General features: G+C 38.7%; 1 protein-coding gene across 1 annotated transcript; it reads right to left on the bottom strand.

The window, feature by feature from the left end:
• Nucleotides 1–38: 38 nt before the first annotated feature.
• Nucleotides 39–2743, bottom strand: mc2r (melanocortin 2 receptor). The gene is made up of 2 exons (XM_084943353.1): nt 2026–2743; nt 39–762 (listed from the first exon to the last, which is right to left on the bottom strand). The coding sequence occupies exons 1-2, from the start codon at nt 2376–2378 to the stop codon at nt 207–209; spliced, it is 909 nt and encodes a 302-aa protein (XP_084799479.1). The 5' UTR covers nt 2379–2743; the 3' UTR covers nt 39–206.
• Nucleotides 2744–11673: the final 8930 nt, after the last annotated feature.

Genomic DNA, 11673 nt, shown 5'->3' with positions numbered 1-11673 from the left:
GTAGTCAGTGCCACAGTGCCTATTCAAATACACAGGATGTTAGAATGTCTCTAAAGAATGTCCTTTGGAGAAACAGCTGCTTAGCGGCAACAAAGTTCACAGTTCACTCTAAAATTTGAATATTCAACTGAGCGAAGGACACTTTGATGAAAAGCTAACATTTGACTGGATAAACAGACTAAAATAAAATAAGCAATCAGGTGTCTCTACGAGCAGAGCTTCCAATCAGAACAAAGCAGCATCTTCCTCAAGGTGTGCCTGAGCTCGGCGATGCGGAAGGCGTATATGGCCGGATCGAAGAGGGCGTGGCTCGTCAGCAGCGCCACATGCAGCTGGAACAGCGATCGGTAACACTCGCAGTAGGGGTTCATGGGGCACACCATGATGATGACGAGGTGGAAAAAAAATGGCGACCAGCAAACCACCAGCGTCCCAAACAGAATGGTGACGGTCTGGGCCCCTCTCATGTTGCTCCCCCACCGCTGCTGGTGATGATTGTTCCTGCCACCAACCGGTAACGCTGCAATCTTTCTGGCATGGATGCGCGCCAGCATGAACATGTAGACATACAGGGAGCAGATAATCACCAAGGAGATGAAAAACAGTATGACGAAGCAGATCATGATGAGCTTGAAGTCAAAGAACAATATCATCAGCACGCCCAAGCCCCCGCATACAGTCCAGATGATGCCCAAGATGGCCCCAGTGCGCTGCATTGTCATGATGTTGTGGTATCGGAGTGCATGGAAGATGGTGATGTAACTGGAAGAGAAACAAGTCATTTCATTATCTCATAACTTATCACAGGCTGTCAAGGATTGAGTGACTACGTTTAACTTCACTGCAGCTTCCTCACTCAGCTCGGTCGCCTAAATTTAAGACATTAACTGAGCCTTAACATGATACTGCTGTGCATTACCATTAGCAGGGAGCTTTGTGCCACAAAATAATCCTAAATGCATTTAATCCACACTTTGTAAAGAGTCAAAAGTTTTTTTGTTTTCTCAGGAGATGGTGAAACCCAAAACAGAGTTAAGATTTGAATGCATAAGCATTAATTGGGTGACCAATTGTGCGAAAAATGAGGGACATGGTCATGAACATTATCATTAGCTTGTTGTTCAGCCCAGAAGTGGACAAAATTATTTTATTTTGCTCATTATACTCTCCTAAATCCACTGCTAGTTAAGCTTTTTGTGACTGGCTGCCTCTTATAAATAAAATGTTTTAATGGGGGGGGCAAGTGACGCTTCTATTCTCACAACCAGAGGTGAAATCCTGAGATGAATATATGAAGGATATCAGCTCTCTTTTAGAGAGCCAAAAGCATTTTAAAAATTCAAGTCTTTCTTTTGGCTCACAGGATTACTTGGAAAACTACTGAAGACGGCTGTGTTCCATATGAGCATTTAGTATTTCGACTGTAGATATAACTGAAAAATAAGTGAAAGTAAGCAGAGTTCCCTTTTTTTAAATAAAAGAACTATAAATAAATGTGCATATGTTGCATTCTCTTTTTCTATGACTGATTTTAAAATTTGGATAGCTGCCTAAAAGGTGGAGAAATGGTATCATTGCAGTAATAAAGTATTCATGATTTTTGGGTAGACATGATGGAAGCCACTGCAGTAAGCCTTTAACTGTACATCAAAGAGTCAGAGCCCAGTGGAAAGCTTTTTAAATTCTCCTTATGTAAATATCAGCAGAGGATAAATCATTACGGGGCCACAGATCCATACAGAAACAATTTAGAACATCTAGATTAGCAGCAAATAGAATAAATCATTCGTTGTATAGCAAATATAACATGGTTGTGGGTTCCTGTAAGTAACAGTCAGTTCTTTCTTTAAAAGGGTTTTCAAATAGCCCTAAGCATTGTTATGCCTTAGAAAATGAGATTTTGGGGGATGAGTAGCCTAGAGTGGAAGATTTTCATCTCACCATGAAAACCGTTCTCCACACTATAAAATAAACCATTTTAAGATAAGATATTTATGTTTCCATATCCAAGAGCTCCATACATACCGGTCCACGGCAATGGCCAGGATACTGAAAAAGGACCCCAAGAAAGACATGCACAGCAGGGAGTCGATTACATCGTCCAGCGTGGTCTCAGAAGAGCCTTTCTTATTCAAGTGTCCCACATCAGCAAACACAATCATGAGGTTTTCCAAGGTTTTGGTCAGGCTGGCGATGGCGTGGAAGGCTGCCAGGCTGCAGATGAAGCAGTACATTGGCGAGTGGAGGTTTCTGTTCCGTATGACAGCTACCACAACAAGGAAGTTCTCAGCAAAGCTCACTGCTCCGATGGTGAAGAAGACGGGGTTGGGAACCACCACCTCAGGACAGTGCGATTGGTTCAATATAGAGCTGTTCATTGTTGGTCAAGACAGTGGTCGTCCAGGATTAAATGCTGATTAAAGGCAGATGTTTACTTTGGGGCTATTTTGCATTGAAAGTTTATTAAGTTTAATAATATTGTTTCAAGAATTGGTTTAAATATGAATATTTGCAGTACATTTTAAACTGCCTTCATTCTTACATTTACAAAAACATTTTACCTGCTGACCTGTTTTTAACATAGAGATCAAGTTTAAACTGATACCTGTGACTTAATGAGTCCTATAAAGGTCTCAAAATTTAGATTTACACACTTTGCAATATCCTTCAACTTTCTTGTCATCAATAATTTCATGAAATCATGACAAAAATATTTGCTGAAAACCTAAAAAAAAAGTCAACAAAAAGTAACAATTGTCTTTTATAGATACAAATTTGAATTTAAAACGCAAATTAATGGTATGAGACTTACTGACTAAATTTATGGACAGCTGCCAAACAAAACAATGGAGCTAAGCTTCAAAAATACAGGCAGCAGGTTTACATATATAAAAAATAAAATAATAATGTCACATGCTACATAATGACATAATATTAATGTTGCTTTTAACTGGCTTTCTTTTGTGTTACTATTACAAAGAATGAACATTAGTTTATGGTTAATTGGATCAGGACTGTCACAACCTTTGACCTATAACCTATTTATCCAAGAGGTGAAAGACTTTGTAACTGGGTTTGTAGAAGTGCTATAAAGATTAAAAATACATTTTAAAAATTGGAATAATAACTAGTTGCAGTAGTTTTCACTAAAGAAATATGACCATGTTAGGTCAGATTTGAGGTTTTCCTTTTAAGCTAAGCTTAGACAATATATCATGTTTTAGTGAGAAAGTAAAATAGTAGTATGCAGCTTGTTTGCAGTAAAGAAACATTAATGCTAGATGAGAAACGATAGAAGCAAAGTGGTTCTGAGTTTGGAAATAATTACAAAAGTTCATCTATTGTTACCTTAAAATATAATTGATTTTTGTTGAGTGAAACAAAAAAATAAAAATATAAAAGACCAAGAAACAAAAATTGCTCCACGTGTTACAGCAAGAGTTTAGTCTGACCTCAGGTGGAGGCCGTGGGTTGTTTTCAGCTGTCCTCCACTGGGTAATCGCAAGAGCAAAGGTCACGTTTAAGAAAACACGCACAGGGCCGCTGAAAACAGGCAGCTCGCTGCAGCTCCCGTGGAACAAAGTGTCTTTCTCATATATGTCCAGGTTTAAATCGAGGAGTGCTGGCTCCGGTACACCTCAGTCAGCTGTGGCCACATCAGCCTCTCTGCTGTTCACATGAGGGGCAGCCAATTGATTTTTTCATTCTGTTTGTTCAGAGCTTACAGATATTATTGCCAAACTGGTTTACGTTGGATTGCAGTGCTGTGTTTGGTGGTCTTCTTGTCTTTGAGTCTGGTGCAGATGTTTACGTGATGCTTTCACCTGTAAAAAACAAGCATGTTATTAAAATTCTTCTTCTGTTAGAGATTCTACATGCATTGTTTGACTGTTCAATTCTGTGTGAATCATATAGCGTACAACATTTATCTTGTGCTTTGTCTGTGACGAGTTGTGTGACCTTTAATTTAAAGTCTCACAGCTCGCCCGATGTCTGTGTATTCTGCCATTGCATTTGAATGCATTTAGTCCCACCTTTGTAATTGAACACTGTCCTTTTATATAAAGAAAGCACTCTGTGATCTTGGCTGTGACTCAGAATTCCTGTCAGGCTGCAGTCTGAAGATTATTATAATAATTATATCCAAAAGCCTCTGATCCCTTTTTATTATGACATTCTCAGAGCAGCTTCAGTCCTCGCAAAGATGCCGCATTAAATCCAGTTAAAGCAACTTTGATTGTTTATGTTTTCTAGTTTATTTTACCATATAAGCATAATAGTTTTTAAATAGCCTTTCAATGAGACTATTGGCATTTCCACGGCAAACTCATGTCATGTTTCCAAATTGCCACATTTGCCACTATTCGCTTTCTTTTAATTTTTATCTTTCAGTTATCATTTTATTAAGCTTAGGTAACAAACACTTGCTTAACTTTGAAAAACAAATTATATGGTATATATTCTGATAATATAAGGATAAGCCTGCCTTATATGTCAATGTCTGACATGGTAAACTGTGCTGTGTATACTAGTGAAGCAAGTGTTTTTGTTAGTGCACACATTTGAAGATGACTATATTTTTCTAAATACATGCCAGCTGCTTCTAGCAGTATCATAATCAGCTGACTGTTTGAGCTACATGTCAACATGCTAACTAGGCCTGCTGCCAAGCCAAGAAAAGAAATTATATCTACTCTTAAATTACAGCCCGTTCTCAAATTAACAACTGATTGAGGAAAAGCCTAACATTTGCTGCAGGTCAATGTGTCCTAATGTAATAATAAATAACATGTCACTTTTAGCTCATTTTAAGCAATGTATTTTATTCTTAAATGAAAGATTTTCTATAATAGAAAGAATTCAAGTTGTAATGCAGCGCATCGGAGATACTGAGGAATGGTGACAGAATTCTCATTGTGACATCATTTTTAACTTTGACTTTAACACCTAGCTTGTTCTAGGTCGAGCTGCTTCCTACTGAGCAATCGGGGCCAAACTGGCCAAGTGTTAATCCCACTACAAACAAACAATTTGTATCAATAAAGATAGGATGAATGTACTTTCATGAGTACTTTACAACTGCCCCCAGGCTGTCTGGTAGCAAACAAAATAAAATGAATGTCCATGAACACAAATCAGTGCCGTCATGAAGCTAATATGATTTATAGTCAGTCACAAATTATTATTATAATATCAGCTACATCAGCTAAAGCTATCTATCTGAGACCAACCAAGGGTCCATGGCACTGAAATATCGACTGTGGCTTTGCACAATTCTTCAATGCCTGAACCTGTCATTTGTTACTGCTGCAGCAACACATGATCAGCTGGGTAAAGCAGACCTGTCTTACAAGTCATTTCCAATTTTTTAGGAAGTGCAGGCTAACAAATGTCACTACAAACATTTGGACGCCACAAGGCAGGTATCCCTGTAGGACGTGTTATGAAAAGTATTGTAAAGTCATGCTTTCATGGTCTGTATTCATACTGAGCAGTGAATGTTCAGCGGGAGCTTTTTGTCCTCCCCAAACTTGCCTTAGGTGTACTTCCCAGTTAAATCCTGCTCCAGGGAAACCCATTTTCTCGGTGAGTCAGTCCTGCCAGCAGTTGATGCCAGAAGCGAGAAGTCACTTGGAAAACTTCCCCAAGTAAATGAAAAAATAACAAGCTCTCACTGCTTGCTTCAGCCATTATACTACTGAAATTCTAAATGTAAGTTCTCATATGTTTCCATGCAAAACTATTTCATCTTGGCTGTTGACCTGTATGCAAACTTCTGCTTTAGGTTAACACTCTTTTTTACAACATCCAGCCAACTAAGCTTTGAAATGGTGTCAAGAGTTGGCTTGGAGCATTTTAGTAAATGTTAATGAGCATTTGCTGACATTCATTTGGGTGAATTCTAGTGGTGCAACGGATCACGGTTAATCGGTAATCCGAACCGATCCCACTCCACGGTTCGGTACGCGCGTGATCCGAAGATTCGAAAAAGAAGAAAAAAAAGTATGTGTATGGTGCGCGTGGTCAGTCTGTCAAGCTATAGTTATGGCCAGCGGTAGCGGCCCAAGTGGAGGAGCAGAGGAGTTTGCGGTATTTAAGCAGCCCTTTGCTGCCTAATCCGACCGGGCTAAAGCTATTACAGAAGCTTCTGGGGAGTTTAGCTGCAGACGGGAGGCCGTATTCCGTTGTGCAAAACAAGGGGTTTAAACTATGATGAACGTGCTTGAGCCACATATCCCGTCACGCGTCCACTTTAGTGGCAAGATCGTTCCAAGCATGTATGAGCAGGAAAAGATTTAAGTTATGGCTGAACTGTCCCAGGCATCTTCTGTTGCCCTAACTACTACAAATGGGTGGACCTCCAGGGCAACGGAAAGCTACGTGACTGTGACAGCTCATTATATCACAGCGGAGTGCAATATAATGAGCGGTATGTATTATTGTAGGGTCTACCTTACAATATAAAGCGCCTTGAGGCGACTGTTGTTGTGATTTGGCGCTTTATAAATAAAATTGAACTGAATTGAATTGAGTGGTAGATACAAAGCCCTACACTGCCCTATATTGTATCATAACTTTTTTTAAAATAATTGCGTGGAATGAGTCTTGAGTTGAATGTTTTTAACAGGCAAAAAATACTTCAATAAGTAAATAAGTAAATGTTCAATTTTTGTCTTTTTTCTTTTTTTGCTGATCTGAAAATTGATCCGATCCGTGACTTAAAACCGTGATCCGATCCGAACCGTGAGATTTTTGATCCGTTGCACCACTAGTGAATTCCATCTATTCATGCATTTTTCTGCCACTTGTTTGGCTCTAGCTTGTGGTGGCACCAGGGTAAAGAGAGAAGCCCAGACCACCCTCTTCCTAAACACCTCCTCCAGCTCATCTGTGTGGACACCAAGGCATGCCTCAATCTTTCGGTCACAATCCCGTAATATAGATGGTCTGGTAAATTGAGAGGTTTGCTTTTACAGGCAGCTCTCTGTTCACCACAACAGACCAGTACAGCATCTGCACACCAATTCATCTATCAACATCCCATTCTATGCTCCACTCTTGAGCAAACTTCAAAACTAACCCTTGCATTGCTTAAAAAGTCTACTTAGAGACTGCATCAGAGCTAATAACACAATGGCAACACTGATAATTGTCATGCTCATAGTCTTTGTTTCGTGCATAAGGATTCTAATAATTGCAAATTAGTACTTTGTCATTACTTTATATTTATTCAGTGTCATAAGCTTCATTTGACAATCGATTTTTACACTTAATGTATTTGATGGACATGCTAAAAGCCCACAAAACCTACTAGAGGCAATCCTGCTGTCTGTAGCAGTCTTTGAGTAAAGTTTCAGAACAGTCCACATGTTATTAAGTAGGGCTGCACAATTCATTAAATTCAGCCTCAGTCATGATTTTGGCTTCCAGTGAACGTGATCACAATACATAAAATGTGTGCTTTGCCAGTGCTCCCTAAATCAGTGCCTGATCACAGGCCTGCATGCCCCAGTCACAACTGTTCGTGTTACTCATCAAAACTGTTGTTTTAATGAGTAACACGATATTTAAAGACAGATATACAACAAAATTCTAACATCTTGGCACAGCAGAAGATGAAGCTCTTGTCCCTTGCAGATCATCAGATTTGCCACACGTGATGTTAACCGAGAAGAAATGTAACAAGCGAGTTGAGTCTGTAACATCAACAAAAGTGAGTCTGAACAGTCTCCACAGCCAACCAGCTCACACTGAACACAAGCAAATTCCATTTGGTCAACAAAATCTGTTCACTGGACTCAGTGAGTAACAAAGGCTCCAGGAAAATGATCGTCCTACTGGGTGAAAGATTATTTCATATTTTGCAACAATGATACTATCCATGCTGTGTACAAAATCCCACAGAGGGAAAACAAAGTTATCTTACAGCTGTCCAGTACTTTGCTACACGTTTTATTCAAATGCAGGCACAATAATTGCAGTGAAAAGAAGAATCTATAGCGATTATTGAATCTTGTGTTAAACTTTGATGCATTTTTTTAAATATTCTTTTGTTTTCCTTCTAAGAGAGATGCTGAATTTAGGTGAATAAGGAAGCTAGGTGAATATTTTCAAGCTAAGATTTCTACAGATGTAAGGATGTGAAAGCCGTGTTCTGTTTACATGACAGTGCAACAAAACATTTTTGTCACTTAAATGATTCATGGCAGGTAGTCACGGTCTCCCGGTTGATCAAAGTAATCACGGTTATATACAGTCCTAGTATTACACTTCATCAGTGTATGAGCTTTCTCACTCTCATGAGAAAACACTTTAGTATTATTACTGTGGGCTCCACATATTGGCTGAGTCACTGGTTTGAGCTTTAGCTGGCTGATGCACAGAGATATTTGTCCAAGCTGTTTCAGCCTTGACCAAAGTGGTGACTCACCCATTCCCGATTAGTTCTCGCCATTTAAAAAAGGCACTCTGTTTTTCTCCTGTTATTATTAGAATTTCACAGTTTAGGTTAGGTGGCTAAAATAAGTTTAAAATGGTTTTGGAGACGCGCTGTGGGCATAGCTCCATGCTTGTTATGTCAACTGCCAGCAGATGTGGCCGACTGCCATGTTGCCAAATTGTCATCGATGGATTATTTGTTAAGCGTTCTTAAGTGGATCTTAATTTAAAAAAAAAAAAACAACAACAACGGAAAAAAAAAAAAACAATGTTTAACTGCCAACTTGTCAAAGTGTGTCCTGTATGCTTCAGACAGGATGTTACCTCAGTTTTATTTTGCATTTGTTTAAAGTAGTTAATGTTACTTTAGCTGCTGCTCTAAATAGTTTAAGGAATGATATCATAGTGTTTTATATTTGTATGTGTGTCTGAGTGTGATGTCCAGTTATTACTAACTGTTAATTGGAACTATGAATTAGTGTTACAGGAGTCAATGGTTACAGAGTTACAGAGTCATGTGGGACAAAAGGTTAATTATTAAATTTAAAGGTAAAGATCTGTTTGAAGGTTATCCTAATGTTATTGCAAGTAATGGTTATGGTTAAGGTTAAAGTGAGTCTCACTGAAATAAGTCTAAATCAATGAAATGTGCTCAGAAGACACAGATGCACAACTATGTGTATCTTTGGCACATGGTCAATATTCAGATGCCATTAAACTTAAGGTCAGACAAGCCTTGGAGGGCAATGTGCAGGGGGCAGTTATTGATTAAATGGCAACATGAAATTGATTTAACACTCTGAAGAGATCTCCCTGCTGATTTCCTGTGTCATTTATGCCATGCCTGGAGTTAACCCTCTCAGGCTCAAATTATGTGTTTGTTGCTAATGCACAAAAGAATACCTGCAGTGGTACTTCTGAGTAAAAAAAACCTCATAAAATATGTATGTGGGGTAATCAGGTTGTTAGCTTTTACTTGTTGCAAATCTGCAACGCCTGCCTTGAGAGGGTTAAGCATTAATAAAGGGTGCTCATGATTCCTCTGGTATAAGGCACTTGACATTGGCAAATAGCTTTGTACAGAAGTATGGCCTTGATGTAAAAATATTATCTCTGTATTCTGACCTGAAAAATCAAGAGTTACTTGTTCAGTGGGGTTAATTGGTAATTCTGAATTGCGTATAGGTGTGAATGTGAGTGTAAATGGTTGTCTGTTTCTATGTGTAAGCCCTGCTACAGACTGGTGACCTCTTCCAGGGTTTACCCTGCCCCTTGCCCAATGGTAGCTCGGATAGGCTTCAGCCCCCCCGCGACCCTGACAAGTATAAGCAAATGAGAATGACTGAGTGGATGGATGGATTTGACTAAATAAAATCCCCAGTATGATAGGAGGACCAGCTAAAGAAAAACTTTGGAACATTAACATACTCACAGATTCTCATAGATTCAGCATAAATTAATATCACTGGTAAGCATGGATTCACCATGCCTTTGTTGAGTTTCTCATTCTAAAAACATTGGCATTTATGTGCTGTTATAACAGGAGAGCTTAAGAAATGTTCAGCAATAATTAGATTTAGATTATAAACATTTGACTTTCCTGATCACCTTAGAGATAGTGGGTGATGCTGAGTTCATATTTATGTGCAGATCACTCCGATTCACCAGCAAACCAATTAATTCACACATGTACCTGGCTTTGTGCATCTTGACAGTGATGTTAAAGGAGAATCTATTAGCAGCAGTGGAATATAGTATTTAGGGCTTTAAATAATATGTCATCACGTTACCTCAGATGAGCCTTTTCTGTCTAAAGACAGTGATAAAGTCGATGCAACAGGGAGTTTGGATGGATAGTTCCCCCAAAAAATCCTAAATCCAAATATTACAAATCATACTGTTAACTTTTGTGAGTTTAAGCAGAGTCTGATAAAAGGTGTTTGATGTTGGTTAAAGTCAGGCCACTGCTATACATGGTGGATTAATTCAAAGGACTTGTTGTTTTTAATGGGTGTAAAGTTTGAGCTATAGGTGTCTTCTGTGCAAAACTAGAAAATACTTTCTTTAATGATTTTGTGTACTGAGACATCTTATTCAAAATGGCAAGGGAAAATATACATGGTTGATTCAGCAACATTAGTGTTATTTGAGATATGCATTGGGGTGAACTAAGTACAATTTTGTTTGTATAATCTCTTGTTTGACAAACGCAAGTTCAGCAAACGCAATCACAGTAACTGGTAACTTTGACAGTTTACCTGCCACAAAGAGTGTAAGCCACAGAAGGTCACTGCTGAAAAAGCTGGCTCTTCACAGAGTGCTGTATCCAAGTCCATTAATGGAAAGTTAATTAGAAGGGAAAAGTGTGATAGGAAAAGATGGACAAGAAGCAAGGGTGACCACAATCCTGAGACCACTGGCAGCAAAAGTTAACTCAAGAGCTGGTGTGAATGCATTAAGAGGCACCATGCACAGATATCTTCAGGAATTGGGAATACAATTTGGTATTTCTTATAGCAAACAACTCCTAAACCAAACTTGTCGTCAGTCTCCTAAATGGACTAAATAATTGTATCTCAGAGATTTAAAGTCCTCTTTTCAGATGAAAGTAAACTTTGCATTTCATCTGGAAAGTAAAGACCTTGAGTTTTGAGGAAAAGAGGAGAGGCGCACAACCCAATGTGTTTTAAGTCCACTGTGAAATTTCTACAGTCTGTGATGATTTGGGGTGCTGTATCATTTGCTGGTGACTGGTCCACTGTCCTTTATTAAGTCCAAAATCAAGACCAAATTAGACCACTTCATGTTTCCGTCTGCTCACTTTTCCAGCAGAACTTAGCACCCGCCCACAGCACCAACCACTATCAGATGGTTTGCTAACTATGTTATTTTTGTGCTTGATTGGTCAGACAATTCTCCTGTCCTGATTATGAGGAGGAGGAGGATGGAAGACATCCAACCCCAAAATACAGACAAGTATTCTAAAAACAATTGAGATAATGGAGTTTATATTTTTATGACCTACAATATAAATCATTAGACTTTATGAATATAGAAACTGTGTTTGGTTAAATATGAAAAGAAATTGGGTAAAATATTGCTTATTAATTTGTTTAAACAAAAAGCAGTTACCACATTGTGACAGGTTTCCTTCAGGATATGTCTTGTACACCAGCAGCACAGAGCAGCATTAATTTCAGTGACCGATACTTCATCAATAACCTTCTTTTTTCT

Source organism: Perissodus microlepis, chromosome 11 (assembly GCF_051167445.1).
Source record: "Perissodus microlepis isolate ML-2025 ecotype Zambia chromosome 11, ASM5116744v1, whole genome shotgun sequence".
NCBI classification, from domain to species: Eukaryota; Metazoa; Chordata; class Actinopteri; order Cichliformes; family Cichlidae; genus Perissodus; species Perissodus microlepis.
Note: the sequence above shows the minus strand (reverse complement) of the source record. Positions and strands in the feature narration are given on the sequence as shown.